General features: G+C 46.0%; 1 protein-coding gene across 6 annotated transcripts in view; it reads right to left on the bottom strand.

Moving 5' to 3' along the window:
• The window catches only part of nbas (NBAS subunit of NRZ tethering complex), a 264,693-nt gene that overhangs the window by 52,427 nt on the left and 192,166 nt on the right, over window positions 1-20,100 (bottom strand). For all 6 annotated transcript variants that reach the window (XM_087977600.1, XM_087977595.1, XM_087977597.1 and 3 more), the window contains 3 exons: window positions 15,003-15,253; window positions 11,626-11,960; window positions 3,115-3,333 (listed from right to left, as the gene is read on the bottom strand). In XM_087977600.1, coding sequence (XP_087833726.1) covers window positions 3,115-3,333; window positions 11,626-11,960; window positions 15,003-15,253 — 805 coding nt within the window. The remainder of the gene's footprint in view (window positions 1-3,114; window positions 3,334-11,625; window positions 11,961-15,002; window positions 15,254-20,100) is intronic.

The raw sequence follows: 20,100 nt of genomic DNA, 5'->3' as shown, positions 1-20,100 counted from the left end.
GGTGCGGGATGTGGATGAGATGCGTTAGAGGGCAGCTTTAACCACGTGGGAAGGGAAATTGCGGTCTCTAAAGAAGGAGGCCATCTGGTGTGTTCTATGGTGGAACCGCTCCTCCTGGGAGCAGATACGGCGGAGGCGGAGGAATTGGGAATACGGGATGGCATTTTTGCAAGAGGTAGGGTGGGAAGAGGTGTAATCCAGGTAGCTGTGGGAGTCGGTGGGTTTGTAGAAAATGTCAGTGTCAAGTCGGTCGTCACTGACGGAGATGGAGAGGTCCAGGAAGGGGAGGGAGGTGTCAGAGATGGTCCAGGTAAATTTAAGGTCAGGGTGGAATGTGTTGGTGAAGTTGATGAATTGCTCAACCTCCTCGCGGGAGCACGAGGTGGCGCCAATGCAGTCATCAATGTAGCGGAGGAAGAGGTGGGGAGTGGTGCCGGTGTAATTACGGAAGATCAACTGCTCTACGTAGCCAACAAAGAGACAGGCATAGCTGGGGCCCATACGTGTGCCCATGGCTACCCCTTTGGTCTGGAGGAAGTGGGAGGATTCAAAGGAGAAATTGTTAAGGGTGAGGACCAGTTCGGCCAAACGAATGAGTGTGTCGGTGGAGGGGTACTGTTGGGAACGTCTGGAGAGGAAAAAACGGAGGGCTTGGAGGCCCCGGTCATGGCGGATGGAGGTGGAGAGGGATTGGATATCCATGGTGAAGATGACGCGTTGGGGGCCGGGGAAACGGAAGTCTTGGAGGAGGTGGAGGGCGTGGGTGGTGTCTCGAACGTATGTGGGGAGTTCCTGGACTAGGGGGGATAGGACAGTGTCGAGGTAGGTAGAGATGAGTTCAGTGGGGCAGGAGCATGCTGTGACAATGGGTCGGCCAGGGTGGTCAGGCTTGTGGATCTTGGGAAGGAGGTAGAACCGGGCAGTGCGGGGTTCCCGGACTATGAGGTTGGAAGCTGTGGGTGGGAGATCTCCTGAGGTGATGAGGTTGTGTATGGTCTGGGAGATGATGGTTTGGTGATGGGGAGTGGGGTCATGGTCAAGGGGGCGGTAGGAAGAGGTGTCCTCGAGTTGGCGTTTGGCTTCAGCGATGTAGAGGTCAGTGCGCCAGACTACCACTGCGCCCCCTTTGTCCGCTGGCTTGATGGTGAGGTCAGGATTGGAGCAGAGGGATTGGAGGGCTGCGCGTTGTGAGGGTGAGAGGTTGGAGTGGGGGAGGGGGGTCGACAGGTTGAGGCGGTTAATGTCCCGGCGGCAGTTGGAAATGAAGAGGTCGAGGGCAGGTAATAGGCCAGCGCGGGGTGTCCAGGTGGATGCAGTTGTTGGAGGTGGGCGAAGGGGTCCTCGGAAGGTGGGCGGGAGTCCTGATTGTGAAAGTAAGCTCGGAGGCGGAGGCGACGGAAGAATTGTTCGATGTCACGGCGTGTATTAAATTCATTGATACGTGGACGGAGGGGGACGAAGGTGAGTCCTTTGCTAAGGACTGATCGTTCGTCCTCAGTGAGGGGGAGGTCTGGGGGGATGGTGAAAACTCGGCAGGGCTGGGAGCCGGTGTAGGTGTAGAGCTGGGAGTGGGGTCGGAGCCAGTACCTGGAGTGGGTGTGATGGTGGGGGGAATGGGGGTAGAGTCATGAGCAGGGGTAGTGTTCCCCTCGGGGTTCTGGGGGGTGGGGATAGTGACAGTGGGGTCTGTGGGGGGCGTGTCAGCAGAATGCAGGTGAGTGGCGCTGGTGGGAGCGGAGGTGGTGGCAGACATGGCAGTAGGGGTGACGGAAGTCACTGAGCGTGTGGCATCGGCGATGATGTGAGGGCCGGAAGTGGCTGTGGGAGTGGCCATGATGGGGGCAGAAGTGACATCATCAATCAGCGTGGGGGTGGTAGCTGCATCAGCCACATGGCTAATGGTGTTTCCGAGGCCAGGGGAATCTTCTGGAATGTTTGAGGAGCGCTGGTTATGGAGGTGGGTAGATAAAAGTTTGTTGTACTTACAGTTTTTGATGTTTGAGATGGAATTGAAATACTGTTTGTTGAGAGTATGGATTCTCCTGAGGATGTAGTACAGAGTGGGTCCTTTGCAATTCTGAGAGAGTGTGGCCCTCAGCTGAGGCAGGGCAGACTGTAGAGAGGTTAGGTACCGGCGCATTGCTGCAAGCGTGGAGCGGAGGATCTTGATGGAGAACCGTTGCTGGTGTTTTTGAATCTGTAGTCTGTACTGTTTGTCCTGTTCGGGTCCGAACTCTGCTGGCTTAAAGGTGGTCCGGAGTCCGTGTGGGTGAAGTGCTAGATAGGCAGAGTGGAAGTGCTAGATAGGCAGAGTGCCGAGTGCCAGGTGTAGAGGGGTGTTTTGGAACCTGAAGGTAGAGTGGGGTTTTGGGTCTCTTGGAGAGGAGTGGAGGGGGCAGTGCGTTGGGTCTTGCGGCGGGGGGGGGGATGGTGGTGTTGGGTCCTAGAGGAAAGGGGATTTTGGGTTCAATTGGGATGGTGTTTATTAGATTGAGTATTTCTGGCATTGTCTTTTTAGTTGTTCAATTTCCAAATGTTTTTTCTGTTATACCATTATAAAAGGCAGAAGGTTTTTTTTAATATTTAAAGTGCTGTTAAATTGCAGATTTTTAATTAAAGAACAAACTTACATTTATATAGTGCTGTATGTGACTCCATTGTGTCACCAGATGCTTTAGAGCCAAGCACCTTTGAAATGTATTCACTTGCTAAAGTGTTGGGAATTTTAGCAACAAACATTTACAGTACAAACTTCCATAAACTGCAACAAAGTAAGACACCAAGGAGACCTAGGAATACAGGGCTTTAAACTAGCTTGATGATGGAGCTGTTTTTTTTTGTGGAATTGAGGAAAATTCTAGTTGGGACTTTGCTTTTACATTCCTCAGGTTAGAGTTATATTGTCAGTAATGTGATTGACCTTTATTGTACTTAACACAACAGCAATCATGGTGTTAACAAACATGAACAACATATGATTGCCAAGCACAACTAGCCTTCATTTTATATACACAAAGCTATGATTAAAGGGTTTGCCTTGTGCATGTCATATAATCACTTTTTATGGAAGATGAACATTGTGCAGTTGGTTGTGAAGGACAGGATTAGCTTTACCTGTTTGTTAGCCTTTAGGGAGTGCACAAAGCTGTGGTTGAGTGTTTCTAGATGAGCAAATGATTGCTGTAGATGAGTCAAAGCCTCTTCATAGCTGACTTGGGAATTTGAAGCAGGTGGGATGTTGCCTTCGAAAGCCTTCTTCTGCTGCTTCTCACTGGCCTGTTTGATTGCTTTCATTGCTCTTTTAGTAATCTCCAACCTAGCTTGAACATGCAGCTGCAAAGCAAAGACAAAATAATAGAAAGAAAGTGAGCACATACAAGAAAATATGTTTCTGACATAAATGAGTTGTGCACAGAAGTATGAAAAAAGGGGTGCATGAATCAAGAAGGAAAGAAAATGAAGTTCAAACTATATATTCAAAGTTAGTGCCTAACTTCCTCGTGTTCCACTTTCCCTTTTAGAATGCGCAATAAGGGCAGTGGAGAGGTGGGGGTGGGGGAGATGAAACAGGTTTTTCATTTGAAGCACAAAACACTATGCAAGTTAATTTTCATGCTTTAGTAGATTGCTGCAGATCACATTATGCAACTTAACTGCACTTGTTTATTAGCAATAAACTAGAAATTTAGTGTAAAGTTTCTATTGATGTGTATCCAATATTGAAGTTGTTTGACATGTCTCTGCCATATCAGCAAATTGATTACAATTCGCTAGTGAATAGGTATCAATACCACAAAATCATATGAGATCACCAACTCACTGCCTCATGGCTCTCAGAAACTGAGATCCTAATTCTGCATTGCACCTACTTTTAGGTGACAACTGAGCTGATCTTGGATAGCCAACTTAGTTACTTAATCTTCTCAGGTGGATATTCTCACATTAGTAAGAAAGTTATAGATTGAGGAATAAAGCAGCTACACAGACTGAATATGCAGCTTTACTCTGAAAACTATTGTGAATGAATAGTTAAGTATGATCATACACATACAGAGTGACTATGAACACAATACAATACAGCAGAGGAACAGGCCCTTCTGTCCACTAAGGCTGCGCTGATCCAGAGTTCTTATTTAGATCTGCTACTTAATGCACATTTTCCATCTGTTCACCTCCCATTCAGGTCTATCAAGATAACATTTTCAATGTTGCTAACATGCCTGCTTCCACCACCTTCAGTGGCAGTGCATTGCAGACACCCACCAACCTCCGTGTGAAATATTTTCCCTGCAATTCTCCCCTAAAATTTCCCTCTCTGACCCCGAGCCCTCTTGTAGTTGACCTTTCCAACCTGGGAAAAAGGCTCTTAGTATCCACCCTATGTAATCCTCACATAATTTTGTAGACCTCTATCAGGTTGACCCTCAGCCTCCATCTTTCCAGTGAAAACAATCCAAGTTTATCCAACTTTCCTCATAACTAAGACTCTTCAGCCAGGCAACATTCTGGTAAATCTTTTCTCCACCCTCTCCAAAACATCCATGCCCTGCTGGTAGTGTGGTGACTAGAATTGCATGCAATATTCCAAATACGGCCTAACTAAAGTTTTTTACAGCTGTATCATAACTTGTCTATTTTTATATTTGATGCCCCAACTGATGAAGGAAAGTATGCTATATGCTTTCTTCATGTGGAGATGCCGGTGTTGGACTGGGGTGGATAAGGTCATAAGTTTTAAGGCACCAGGTTATAGTCCAACAGGTTTATTTTAAAGCACAAGCTTTCGGAGCTCTGCTCCTTTTTCAGGTGAAGTCATCTGACGAAGGAGCACTGCTCTGAAAGCTTGTGATTTTAAATAAACCTATTGGACAATAACCTGGTATTGTGAGATTTCTGAGTATGCCTTCTTGAATGTCTTGTCCACTTGTGTTGCCACTTTCAAGTCTCTGTGGACCTGTACATCCAGATACCTCTAAATGTTAAGGGTTCTGCTATTTATTGTATAAATCACCCCTGAATTTGTCCATCCAAAAATGCATCACCTTGCAACTGAGGGGAGTGTTACGGACCAGGCCAGACCCCCTCAAAACATTTCAGCCTGGACCCTAATTTTTCTAGTTTCTTTAAGCAGGTGTAATTTAGATATTCTAGGACTGACACAGCTGGTCAAAACCCCCCGGTTTTAAACAAAACAGAATTTATTTACAGAATGCTGAAAGAAACACAAATAAAATAGAACAGGATACAGAATAACTTAACCTATCCAAAAACCCAGACTATTCCAACTTAATGATGCTGTTCCAAATACCTGCAACAATCACTATAAACAATCCTTGATTAAAAAAAAGGTAAATTCAAACACAGGGTCTTACAGGGGAGAGAGAGAGAGAGAGAGAGAGAGAGAGAGAGAAATGGCAGAGAGATTCAGCATCGAACACCTTCTTCCATGGAGCTGTTTGTTTTGGATTCCCAGCTAATAACTGATCAGCAGGTCTGAGCAGCCAGACTGCTAAAACCAAAACACAAAAAAACCCACAGAAAAGCCGAGCTGAGCTGGTAGAACTGGCCACTCCCCTTTCATTGTACAAGTGTTTTTTCTAATACTTAAAAACTTATTCAAGAAAATAACCCAGACATCTCAGCAACTCTGTCCTGTATAACACTTTTGAAAAAAAAAACCAAGGACAACACAACCTTGTTGAAGTAGCAGCATCATCACATGCTGCAGGTGGTCAGGTTTCTAGGTTTTGTGGTATGAACTCTTGTACTTCTCTCCCAATCATAAGAGGCTTAACTGTGTTTTTTAAAAAATGCTTAAAAGAATACTATCCAGATAAAAGCAAGAACCTCAGCAATAATGTTCCTTAAGTATAACTATCAGTTTTCAGCTATTATCCTTTTGGAGAAAGTTTTAAAAGGAATGGTATAGGCCAATGCAAAATTAGTCTCACCTTACAGCTAATGCTGTAGCCAGAATATATACTGCATTATCTTTATGACTGTACTTGGAGGAAAGAAGCAGGCAATCTCAATATGTGCAGTAAGAAACTGGATATTAAGATATTCATAAACCATAAGAAATCTTTTTCTGTAAACAAGTCACAATAATATTTTTAATTAGCTTGGTCTATTAAGTTTTCATTTAGGAATATAGGCACACATTCTGCCCCTTGAGCCTGTTCTGCCAATTAGATCATGGCCAATCCACAGGCTAACTCCATACACTTGCCTTAGGCCTCTATCCCTTAATAGCTTTGCTTATCAAAAATTTATCAATCACAGCCTTAAAATTAACAACTAATCTAGCATGAACTGTACTTGTGGGAGACAGTCTCGAACCACTACCATCCTCTGTATGTAAGAGTACTTTCTAAAATCTCTCCTGAACGGTCTGGCCCTAATATACACTCTAGATCTAGATGTTTCTATACATCTGTTGCAATATTAAAATACTTGAATAATTAATAATCTAGCCTTTGGGAGGTCATGTTGCGGCTGTACAGGACATTGATTAGGCCACTGTTGGAATATTGCGTGCAATTCTGGTCACCTTCCTATCGGAAGGATGTTGTGAAACTTGAAAGGGTTCAGAAAAGATTTACAAGATGTTGCCAGGGTTGGAGGATCTGAGCTACAGGGAGAGGCTAAACAGGCTGGGGCTGTTTTCCCTGGAACGTTAGAGGCTGAGGGGTGGCCTTATAGAGGTTTACAAAATTTATGAGGGGCATGGATAGGATAAATAGGCAAAGTCTTTTCCCTGGGGTCGGGGAGTCCAGAACTAGAGGGCATAGGTTGCAACATTTAAGAGGCATTTGGATGGGTATATGAATAGGAAGGGTTTGGAGGGATATAGGCCGGGTGCTGGCAGGTGGGACTAGATTGGGTTGGGATATCTGATCGGCATGGACAGGTTGGACCGAAGGGTCTTTTTTCATGCTGTACATCTCTATGACTATGACTCTAACTGTAAAAATCAAAACGTTTTCTAAATTATATACTTCATGTAAGTGTCAATAGCTCACTCCTTTTCAGTGCAATTGTCAAGTTGACCAATGCTAAGAAACTGACTAGAGGGGTTCCTGTGTCAAAAGTTTGACAGGCTTTGCTGTTGAGGCAAAAATCTCATTCTTGTTACAGACAAGAATGGAAATAACCTTGCTATGAATCTGCTCTGTATAAAGATGAGGCACATATTTACTAATGATAGCTCGTAATGCACAGTTGTAACTTTTATGATTTATGTACAGCGGCATCCATGTTCAGCCCAACAATCATAAAACTATACTTTAGGCCACGACAATGGTTGAAAGGTCAATCCTCCTTTAGACAAATCCAAGATGGCAGACATGACCTCAATAACAGGAATGAAAACAATCAACTGTTGCTATCACTTTACAAACAACCTGAGCCAATTTCTAACTGAGGAAATTTGCTGCATTCACAGAATGGCTATTGAATTGATTATTTGGTTGGTAGTGAGATATGTATATGCTTTTGTGTGAGAGTACACATGTGGAAGAAGTAATTTTTAAAAAAGTCCACACATCTCAAATATTATGTAGATAAAGTTGGTGAACAGCAGTAGAGCGGAACAGGGTAACAGTGATTTGATGTCTCTGTCACAGGTTGCAACCAATAGGGTACCCTTCATTGTCCAGTGCTTTCTGGGAGCCAAAAAACTACACCATGTCTTCCACAGCCTGCAACACATTATCAATGAGGATGAGCATCTCGCCAAGACCTTCCCGACAGCGCCACTTCTTGCCTTTAAACAACTGTCAAACCTTAAACAGATGATTGCTTGCAGCAAACTTCCCAGCTTTCAGGACAGCATCGACCACAACACTGTACAACCTTCTCATGCTAACCACTGCAAGACATGTCAGAGTGACGACATGGATACCACCATTCCCACAGAGTGCAGTGGAGGCAGGGACGCTAAATGTCTTCAAGGCAGACATTGATAAATTCTTGATGTCACAAGGAATTAAGGGCTACGGGGAGAACGCAGGTAAGTGGAGTTGAAATGCCCATCGGCCATGATTGAATGGCAGAGTGGACTCAATTGGCCGAATGGCCTTACTTCCACTCCAATGTCTTATGGTCTTATTACCCGTGAGGACACTACTGACCATATGGCAGGTACTCATATGACCTGACCAACATTGTCTTTCTCATATGCTGCAGGCAAGGACGCCCCAAGGCATGGCACACACGACACTACGACAACATCTGAATGGACGCCATGCAACAGTCACCAGACAGAGGTGTTCCCTCCCAGTCGGGGTACACTTCAGCAGTCAGGGACATTTGGCCTCTTATCTTTGGGTGACCATTTTCCAAGGTGGACTTCGGAATAGGCAACAATGCAGTGTGGCCAAGCAGAGGCTGATAGCCAATTTCGGTACCCATGAGGGTGGCCTCAACTGGGACTTGGGTTCTGACTATAGGGGACTGCACTACACTATTCTCTCTCTTTCTCTCTCTCTCTCTCACACACACACACACACACACACACACACACACACACACTCTCGCTCATACACACACATACATCCTCCACGCTCACACCCATGCACACAATCCCTCACAAGCTGATACTCCATCACACCCACGCAAATACTTTACCAAGCTTTCACACACGCACACACACAATTTTTTGGTTTCATTTGTATTTGCAGATACATTCTATTTTGCTCAAAAAGTGCACAATCTGCAGGCAGTCAATGCCTACATTCAATCCATTTAATATTCTGTAAATACCACGTCGGAAATAGAAGCAGTCTGACTCAATGTTGGGATACTGACAGACTCTAACCTCACACCTTTAATGCGTTGTCTGAGCTGGGATGTAACCTTTTGTTATAAAACCCCAAGTTATCTTGAGAAGGTGACTTAAGAGAAGTTCTGGGATTTACATATTAATGAACCGAAACCTGCAATCCATTCTAAAAGACTTAACAGCAATCTAGGTTTGTTCAATATATCATTTCAGTTACATGACACTGCAATCTTCTGCAATAAATTCCGTGTTTTATGATCTTATGCTCCACAACCACCTGATGAAGGAGCAGCGCTCTGAAAGCTAGTGCTTACAAATAAACCTATTGGACTATAACCTAGTATTGTGTGATTTTTAACAGTGAATTAACAGCCTATTTGACACCACACAATAATTTTCATTCAATTCAAGTCAATTTTGCCACTTACTTTTCAATACAATTCTGAGAACAGTGACACTGTGAAAGGAGAAAGTTTAAAAATATTTTTGACTGCAATATCACAGAGACTCAGCCAATAATACAATATTTTACAAAATGCAGTCTGGCAGTATTTGTGGAACCGATTCATCCTTACTAAACTATTGTTATTTTAAGATTCCAACTCACATAAGTATTACATTAATTATTCTAAATGTATAGCATTTAAACGTGATTTTAAAAATCATCTGTATTTTGACAATAAACATTTGGTACACATAAGGGCACTGAGGATGTGTTAATGTTCAGCATTATTTCTGGGCAGGCTTTAGACAAATAAGAATAATGCCTCCCTTGCATTAATGGCATGATTGAAATTTTGAAGGACTGCCTTACACTTTTAAATCAGGAGTTAGTATTGCATGAAATTTGGTTATGGAGAACACCTGCAGCACCTAAATTCATGATTGTCTGCAGATCACCTTATGAATAAGATATTGATGCGCATAGCCTTTTAGTTGTAACGTTGAACGTCATTGGATGGTAATAGCTTCAGATTGCATGCAATGTCTGTTGCATCGAAAAAAAAATCTGTTTATGTCGTGCAAGTCTATGAACGCACCATAAATAATTGGGTCAGTAGGTTTGGACAGGATCTCTCTGCAGGCATTATTTTAATACTTCATGCAATCTTACAGTTTCTACAACTGTTGTCAGATTTGGCCGACAGTCGTGTAATCTTCATTTTGATTGTGAGCCTGTTAAAATTGTGTGGTGGTAACATGTTCTATTTATCAAAAACAATTTCACACATTGAAGGCTCACAATAACATTCAGTGTTGTTCCAAAATCCGAGTCCTATGCAATTATTAGGAACTACTGACATTATGATCCTTTTAACCATCATAATAATTATAATAGTTTTAATGTCCTCTTGTATTTCGTTTGTATTTACATATAACAGAATCTTGCATGTTGTTATTTTAACAATCCAGGCGGTGTAAGTAAAGTATCCTAACGTGATAGGAATCAGTGCAGTTGTATGCATTGAAATCACACTGCAAGTGTTGACTAGCCCTATACTTGTAATGCTTCAACTGGGAATTATTCAGTGTTTGACTAGAGATACAAATTTAAGTACTCAAAATGCCCTTAAAGGGATGAGTCACAAATATAGTTTTCTACACATCACAGGCAACATTACACAAAAGAAATGCACTGAGTAATCTTGTCTATTAAGCACAACCAGTTCTAAGGAGTAATGGTCTGGATTCTGTAGCAGCAATGACAACAAAACCCAGTTCCTTTCAGTGATCCTAAGCCCTGGATTTTCTCCACTAACATGGGTGGTTTGAATTGGGAAATTTCATCACAACACCTGTCTTGTTCGAAATGTCTGGGTGGTAAATCTTGGATGCTTTTGGGTAGGGCAGCCAGGGGTGTGTGCTTGGAGAATGATTCAGACTTGCCAGCCTCAAAGCCCCCCGTGGCTAAAGGAATGGCCAATTGCTGAGGTAGGTTAATTAACAAGTCTACCATTGCCTTTGTTCCAACTGTTCAGTTACATCTTTTAGCCCGCTCGACTTCAATGCTCACACACCATCACCCTTCATCCCCATCCTACGCCCTGTGTGTAATTCTTAGGTATCAGGGGACGACTTGATACCAAACCAACGCACCAAACAACCTTGCCTTTCGTGTCAATATCGTCCATGGGCAGACCTCTGACTCACGTTAAGATGAAATAAAATCAAGTCTAATACAACTTCAACTATATTTTTTAAAAACTCTCATTCATGAAAACCATTCAAAACTTTTAACACTCAAATGGTGCATCACTTTCAAAACCAAACTTCTATTCATAAACACACAAAGACAGAAAACCAGTTAATAGCCTCTTTGAGCTGTCAAATATATTGTGAACGTAGAGCACTTTGCTGAGATAAATATGTTTTGAAAATCAGCTCATGTATTTGCAAAGAGACCAGAGGGAAATGTCACCAAACAGTGCCTAAATCTGCTAAAATTAAGTTCCCTTGATTAAACGGACACCAAAACTGGTTGCCTTTCATTTTCATTTTAAAGGACTGGCGATTTAAATAATTTTACATCATGATAGTTAGACTGATCTTATAGAAACATCAAGACTTTATATATATATATTCCATAAAATTCAGACTCTCGTAAGAGCTAAAATGAAATCTATATATGAGCCACACCCTGCCCCCTTCTAACAAGGGCAAAAATACCTGGAACACCACCACCTGCAAGTTCCCTTCCAAGTCACTCACCATCCTGACCTGGAAATGTATCGCTGTTCCTTCATTTTTGCTGGATCAAGATCTTGGAGTTCCCTCCATGAGGGATTGTGGGTCAACATATAGAATGCAGAATGCAGCCAATCAAATTAAACAACTTCCATTACCTTGTTCACAGAATTTTCAGAAAAGGTGAAGTCATCTATTAGTCCAATAACATCTTCAGGGAGAAGCCTGTCGAAATATTTTGCACATGTATCATAGGCATGCAACCATTCAGCTTCTTCCTGTGGTGGTTTTTTAATAAGCTGGATATCTCCAATCCAGAAAAGTTTACGAAGCCATGTAGCATAGATGCGGTTTGCTGAAAGCATTGTGCCACCTTTCCCAGGAATTTTGGGTGCTAGTTTAGAAACTGATAAGACATTATGGCTGTTAAGAACTGGCTCCAAAGATTCCAAAGGATCAGCGTCTCCATCTATCAGCTTCTTGTAATTAAGATCTGATACAGAAAAGAAAGAAAATAAAGCCAGCGCACACATGGAACAGCAATTAGAAACTAATTATCTGCAACACTTAGCTTTGAATTGAGATTGTTTTAATTGACCAAAGTAACAAAATATAATTCATGTGAGATATTATTGAGACTAATAATTTTTAGAAGGATATTTCAATTCCCATTGGTTGACGAGGAAGATCAAATAACAATATTTCACTTTTAAAGGTTTCTACGGTAATGAACAAACCAAAAATAACACACTCAATCTCAGTTGGTAACTTATAATCTAAATTCTAGAAAAAAATCTCCTATTCACCTTTTACCTTTTAACTGACAGAAAATCACTGTCCACAGTTGTATTCCACTTCTTCTGCAGACATCTCAATCTCCAGAAACTAGTACAAAGCTGTTCTCAGTTCCCAATGGCTTGTTTTGTCCTTTCCCAGCTGGTAACACCTAATTCCCAAACTGATTCTTGAGTGAGGGTTACTCTAGCGATCCCACGCTTTCTACCTAAAGTTAGCTGAATCTTCCAGTCTTGGTTAAATCCTCATGAACACAAACTCTTCAGTTTGAATGCACATTCCCGTCCACATTTTGTGTGGTGACTAAGAGGTCCAGCATTTTCTGTGGTTAAAATGAGGACTAGCCACCTCTATCTTTTCCTGTAGCTCTCTTTGAAGACTGACTTGTCTGAAGCATTTCGGGATTTCTTAAGAAAAACCCACAGGCTGTAACTACAATGGTTTACTATGGCTTGTTCCCCTCTCAAAGTTCACCGACATGGTGAGGTAATCACATGTGCCTAATAGTTCATTGGCATTTTGCATGGCTATCTTCTAACACCCAACTTCATTCCACCAATTATTTTGCAATGTGACGATTCATCTTGTTAGCTTTAATCTGTTTAAAAGTACTGTTTAGATATTAAAAGGAAACTAGTTGGAGCAATATTTATTTTTTTCAAATACAACATTAAATGTGTGACTGGGTTGGGATGGAAGGCAAGATGGAGATAGGGAAAATGGAAATCTAGTGGGGGAGAACAAACTGTGGACTGAAATATGCTGCAGAAAGAAAGATGGAATGTAAATAATATCTGAATGTACTTAATGCAAAATAGATTATACATTTACTGCCCCATTAACAACTGCTGAATTTGAAAAGCACAAAGAACTCGACTACCAGCAACTTACATAACTCTGAAAATCCACGTTCCACATCCTTTTGGACTCCAAGTTTCCACCATACGTTGATCAAATAAAATTGCCCAGAATTATTTTGTACATTTCCAAGTAGATTGAGAAATTTTCTATTAGGTTTTTCTTCCATGATACATGTAACTCATTCTACCAATGAGGTAAAGAACTAATTAACTAAGAGACAGCCCAATCCCCTCCTAACATGACTCATAAATAACACAAGTGTTCAATGAACTCAACCTGACACCATGTAATTCATGGAGTTTAATATAAAATGTACAGTGCAGTAACTATTTCTATTCTGTAAATTAAAGGTGTCTGCATTTTCCAATGCACTATAATTATTTAAATGCCAAAGATCATTATTGTGTAATGCTTTATTAAACATCTATTTTTGTTTTAATGAATGTCCAGACCATCACTGTCATGAATTATGCTTACTTGTTTTATTTATATTGTCATCACAATTTGGCACTATAATGATTTTTCAATAATCCTATCCCCATCTCATTCAGCTATGCATCTCTCTTGTGACAGATGGAACCTGGATTCTTTGCAGCTTTAGTCCAAGGCTTCAGAGGAACTCCATGCAGCATGCAAGCCTACTGACAAGTGACGCATTCTGACATTCATGAAACTAACTCTGAACTATGGGTGAATAGCTCCACTTCCTAATAGATATCTTGGGAGAACTGAAGGTTAAATCAGTAAATCTTGAGTGCAGTCCAAAGGTAAACTGATATCCGAATAACTCATCTTTCCAGAGACACCTACTACCGAACAATGCAACATCATACTCTGCAATGCTTCGGATTCAACTGGGGGAGTTGAGAGTGTGTTTCTGATGTATGGACAGTCCAAACACTCAACACATTTTGCCCAGGTTTGTGCCCTGGATAGGACAGTCCATCTTTTAATGAGTCTCTCATGTTTGATTGCTCAGCCACTGCCTCACCTCAAGTTGGAATACCCTGAATTCTGAAGAGCTGACCAGCCACAATCCACTTGCTTCAATTAGTGTTTCAAGTTCACAGTTTCTGTTCAAGAAGTGGATAGAATCCATTGCACCAGGCAAGCAAACAAAACAACTGACTTGTCCATGTTCATCATGATAAATTGTATCCATAAACCCAGAGAGCTTGTGCTGCAAATAGGCCACTGGGGCACAGATTGCTAGGGTTTTCATGTCTGCTACAAGGACATCCATAAGAGAGATAATAAGGTAGCAGATAGTGACATTGACACGTGGGAGGTAAAGTTAAAAATCACAACATCCAGGTTATAGTCCAACAGATTTTTTGGAAGCTTTCGAGATGCTGCCTCATTGTCTGATGAACTACCTGACGAAGAGGCATCGCCTTGAAAGCTTATTCTTCCAAATGAACCTGTTGGACTATATCCTGGTGTTGTTTAGATTTTTAACTTTGTCTACCCCAGTCCAACACTGGCACCTCCAAATCTGGGACATAGTCACTGAAGGTTTAAGATCTGGAAGTTAACTGTTTGAAAGGGCTTTGGAAGAGGTGAGCAGAAACAAAAGAAGCACAAACTGACTGAGAAGTGGACTTAGAGAAAGAAAAGGTTTGGGATTTGTACTCTCAGTCCCACAGTCTTCACCTGCAGCAAATGTAGCAGAGTGCACCATACAAGAGAAGGGCTCCGGAGCCACAAGAGGCAATGGCCAACACAAACTCAATCATCATGGCACAAATCATTGTCTAATGAGATGGAATGCACCATTCAGAGTCCGGCAAAAAGAAATTGTAGTTATATTATTTTTAATGCAGTTGAAGTGCACAAGTCAGAGATAAAAACTTAGCCTTTAAACTATTGACCATCATACCTGGCGTAACGACCTTCAACTTCTTTAGAAGCTTTATGTTAGTGTCTGGTTTGATGGGTTTTTTCACAAATTCAGCACAGCCGCAGTTTTCCAGCAGAGTAAAATAATAAAGTAATCGGACATGGTCCACACCATCAATGCCAGGATAAACATATTTTGACATGTGCTCATGAAAAGCTTCTTGGTTGGTTTTCAGAACATCGAAAAGATCAAGATTTCGGACTCTATTTTCAATTTCTGACGTTGACAGCCTGAAATTTAAACCAAAATCATCTATGAATGAAACAGTTCCAGGGATTGAGCTTCACATTTCTCATATCTATCTATCTATCATCACCCAAGTACCTGATAAACATTGGACTCTGTCCACAGAAATAAAAGCAAAATACTGCAGACGCTGGAAATCTGAATTAAAAAGAATAAGTGTTCGATAAACTCAACAGGTCTGGCAGCATTTATTGGAAGGGTTCTGAAGAGGAGTCATACTGGACTTGATATGTTAACTATTTTTTCTCTCTCCACAAATGCTGCCAGTCGTGCTGAGTTTCTCCAGCACATCTATTTTTTATGGCAGCATTTCACTGTTGTTGTCAGTACTAAAAGCAACTCATTCTGAAAATATCGTAATGTAGTCTTCCTTTGCATTTTCACGCTTGCCTCCATTGTTCAGACCATTGAGTATAGGAGTTGGGATGCCATGTTGAGATTGTACTGGATGTTGGTGAGGCCATTTTTGGTGCACTGTGTACAGTACTGGTCATCCTGCTATAGGAATGATATTATTAAACGGTGCAGAAAAGATCTACAAGAATGTTACTGGGATGCACGGGTTGTGTTATAAGGAGAGGCTGGATAAGCTGGGACCTTTTTCACTAAAGTGTAGGAGGTTGAGAGGTGACCTTATAGAGGTTTATAAAATCAAGAGGGGCATAGATACCATGAGTAGCAAAAGTCTTTTCCCGAGGGTAGGGCAGTTCAAACCTAGAGGACACAATTTTCAAGTGAGAGTTGAAAGATTGCCTTTTTTTCCCCCACACAAAGGGTGGTTCTTATGTGGAATGAACTGCCAGAGGAAACTGTAGGTGTAGGTACAGTTACAACACTTAAAAGACATTTAGACAAGTACATGAATAGGAAAGGTTAAGAGGGAAATGGGCCAAATGCAGGCAAGTGAGATTAGTTTAGTTTGAGAAACTTAATTGGCATTGAAGTGCAGGACTGAAGGGCCTATGTCCATGGTGTATGACGCTCTGCATAATTGGGTAAAATTTGAAACCAAGGTAATTTATATTATATTACAGCCTTGAATTTAATTAGTTAACTTATAAATACATGGCCAACAAGTAACTTCTGAAATAGAAGCAACATTCCCACTCCCATCCTGTCTGAATTGATTATTTCTAAGGCCAAATCTTCTCTGGCCAGAAGGAAAGTCCATTAAAGGCTGGAAACCCAACTCTTTAGGACTTCCTCCAGAATGTTTCTAGCCTTTGCAGGCTTATGGAAATGCATAAACTTGTCAAAAAAAACGACTTTCTATATAGTTGGTGTTACAGACAGATTACAAGTTTTAAAACAAATTTCACTTCTCGGTCTCACCACCTGACTGAAACCAGATTGAGATTTAACCCTTCCACATTTTTAAATAGTGGTGACGCATTTTCCCCACACTCTCTGTTTGAGGGCTTTGGTTTCGTAAGGACAGCAATAATACTTTCTGAAGTTAAACCACAAGTAAAGATAACTTCTACACTCACGGCACAGGGGTGAGGCCGGTGAGCACGGCAGAGCAAGGGGGTGAGGCCGGTGAGCACGGCAGAGCAAGGGGGTGAGGCCGGTGAGCACAGCAGAGCAAGGGGGTGAGGCCGGTGAACACGGCACAGCAAGGGGGTGAGGCCGGTGAGCACGGCACAGCAAGGGGGTGAGCACGGCACAGCAAGGGGGTGAGGCCGGCGAACACTGCACAACAAGAGAGTGAGGCCGGCGAGCACCGCACAGCAAGGGGGTGAGGCCGGTGAACACGGCACAAGGGGGTGAGGCTGGTGAATACGGCACAACAAGGGGGTGAGGCAGGTGAACATGGCACAACAAGGAGATGAGGCTGGTGAACACGGTACAAGGGGTTGAGGCTGGTGAACACGGTACAAGGGGTTGAGGCTGGTGAATACGGTGAAACAAGGGGGTGAGGCCGGTGAATACGGCACAACGAGGGGGTGAGGTTAGTAAAAATGGCACAAGGGGGTGAGGCCGGTGAACACGGCACAAGGGGGTGAGGCCGGTGAACACGGCACAAGGGGGTGAGGCCGGTGAACACGGCACAAGGGGGTGAGGCCGGTGAATACGGCACAAGGGGGTGAGGCCGGTGAATACGGCACAAAGGGGGTGAGGCAGGTGAACATCGTACAACAAGGTGGTGAGGCCGGTGAACATGGCACAACGAGGTGGTGAGGCTGGTGAATACGGCGAAACGAGGGGGTGAGGCTGGTGAATACGGCGAAACGAGGGGGTGAGGCTGGTGAATACGGTGAAACGAGGGGGTGAGGCTGGTGAATACGGTGAAACGAGGGGGTGAGGCTGGTGAATACGGCACAACGAGGGGGTGGGAGGTAGGTAAATATAGCACAAGGGGGTGAGGCCGGTGAACACGGCACAAGAGGATGAGGCCGGTGAACACGGCACAAGGGGGTGGGGCTGGTGAACACAGCATAACAAAGAGTTGAGGTCAGTAAAGATGGCACAAAGGGGTGAGGCAGGTGAACACGGCACAACAAGGTGGTGAGGCGGGTGAATACGGCAAAACAAGGAGATGAGGCGGGTGAGTACGGCATAAGGGGGAGAGGCCGGTGAATGCATCACATCAAGGGGGTGAGGCCGGTGAATACGGCACAACGAGAGGCTGAGGCTGTTGAATACAGCACAAGGTGGGGGGGGGAGCCGGTGAACACGGCACAACAAGGGGGTGAGGCCGGTGAACACGGCACAAGGGGGTGAGGCCGGTGAACATGGCACAACAAAGGGGTGAGGGTGGTGAATACGGCACAACGAGGGAGTGAGGCCGGTGAACACGGCACAAGGGGGTGAGGCCGGTGAACACGGCACAAGGGAGTGAGTCCGGTGAACACGGCACAACAAAGGGTTGAGGTCAGTAAATATGTCACAAAGGGGCGAGGCGGGTGAATACGGCACAAGGGGGTGAGGCCGGTGAGCACGGTACAACAAGGCGAGGGTGAGGCCGGTGAGCACGGTACAACAAGGCGGGGGTGAGGCCGGTGAGCACGGTACAACAAGGCGGGGGTGAGGCCGGTGAGCACGGTACAACAAGGCGGGGGTGAGGCCGGTGAGCACGGTACAACAAGGCGGGGGTGAGGCCGGTGAGCACGGTACAACAAGGCGGGGGTGAGGCCGGTGAGCACGGTACAACAAGGCGGGGGTGAGGCCGGTGAGCACGGTACAACAAGGCGGGGGTGAGGCCGGTGAGCACGGTACAACAAGGCGGGGGTGAGCCCGGTGAGCACGGTACAACAAGGCGGGGGTGAGCCCGGTGAGCACGGTACAACAAGGCGGGGGTGAGCCCGGTACAACAAGGCGGGGGTGAGCCCGGTGAGCACGGTACAACAAGGCGGGGGTGAGGCCGGTGAGCACGGTACAACAAGGCGGGGGTGAGGCCGGTGAGCACGGTACAACAAGGCGGGGGTGAGGCCGGTGAGCACGGTACAACAAGGCGGGGGTGAGGCCGGCGAGCACGGTACAACAAGGCGGGGGTGAGGCCGGCGAGCACGGTACAACAAGGCGGGGGTGAGGCCGGCGAGCACGGTACAACAAGGCGGGGGTGAGGCCGGCGAGCACGGTACAACAAGGCGGGGGTGAGGCCGGCGAGGCCGGTACAACAAGGCGGGGGTGAGGCCGGTACAGCAAGGCGGGGGTGAGGCCGGTACAGCAAGGCGGGGGTGAGGCCGGTACAGCAAGGCGGGGGTGAGGCCGGTACAGCAAGGCGGGGGTGAGGCCGGTACAGCAAGGCGGGGGTGAGGCCGGTACAGCAAGGCGGGGGTGAGGCCGGTACAGCAAGGCGGGGGTGAGGCCGGCGAGCGCGGTACAGCAAGGCGGGGGTGAGGCCGGCGAGCGCGGTACAGCAAGGCGGGGGTGAGGCCGGCGAGCGCGGTACAGCAAGGCGGGGGTGAGGCCGGCGAGCGCGGTACAGCAAGGCGGGGGTGAGGCCGGCGAGCGCGGTACAGCAAGGCGGGGGTGAGGCCGGCGAGCGCGGTACAGCAAGGCGGGGGTGAGGCCGGCGAGCGCGGTACAGCAAGGCGGGGGTGAGGCCGGCGAGCGCGGTACAGCAAGGCGGGGGTGAGGCCGGCGAGCGCGGTACAGCAAGGCGGGGGTGAGGCCGGCGAGCGCGGTACAGCAAGGCGGGGGTGAGGCCGGCGAGCGCGGTACAGCAAGGCGGGGGTGAGGCCGGCGAGCGCGGTACAGCAAGGCGGGGGTGAGGCCGGCGAGCGCGGTACAGCAAGGCGGGGGTGAGGCCGGCGAGCGCGGTACAGCAAGGCGGGGGTGAGGCCGGCGAGCGCGGTACAGCAAGGCGGGGGTGAGGCCGGCGAGCGCGGTACAGCAAGGCGGGGGTGAGGCCGGCGAGCGCGGTACAGCAAGGCGGGGGTGAGGCCGGCGAGCGCGGTACAGCAAGGCGGGGGTGAGGCCGGCGAGCGCGGTACAGCAAGGCGGGGGTGAGGCCGGCGAGCGCGGTACAGCAAGGCGGGGGTGAGGCCGGCGAGCGCGGTACAGCAAGGCGGGGGTGAGGCCGGCGAGCGCGGTACAGCAAGGCGGGGGTGAGGCCGGCGAGCGCGGTACAGCAAGGCGGGGGTGAGGCCGGCGAGCGCGGTACAGCAAGGCGGGGGTGAGGCCGGCGAGCGCGGTACAGCAAGGCGGGGGTGAGGCCGGCGAGCGCGGTACAGCAAGGCGGGGGTGAGGCCGGCGAGCGCGGTACAGCAAGGCGGGGGTGAGGCCGGCGAGCGCGGTACAGCAAGGCGGGGGTGAGGCCGGCGAGCGCGGTACAGCAAGGCGGGGGTGAGGCCGGCGAGCGCGGTACAGCAAGGCGGGGGTGAGG

This window comes from Chiloscyllium plagiosum, unplaced genomic scaffold, assembly GCF_037043375.1.
Source record: "Chiloscyllium plagiosum isolate Xiang-an unplaced genomic scaffold, Cpla_swu_hap1 HiC_scaffold_3, whole genome shotgun sequence".
Classification (NCBI taxonomy): domain Eukaryota; kingdom Metazoa; phylum Chordata; class Chondrichthyes; order Orectolobiformes; family Hemiscylliidae; genus Chiloscyllium; species Chiloscyllium plagiosum.
The sequence above is the reverse complement of the archived record's forward strand: the minus strand, read 5'-3'. Positions and strand labels throughout refer to the sequence as shown.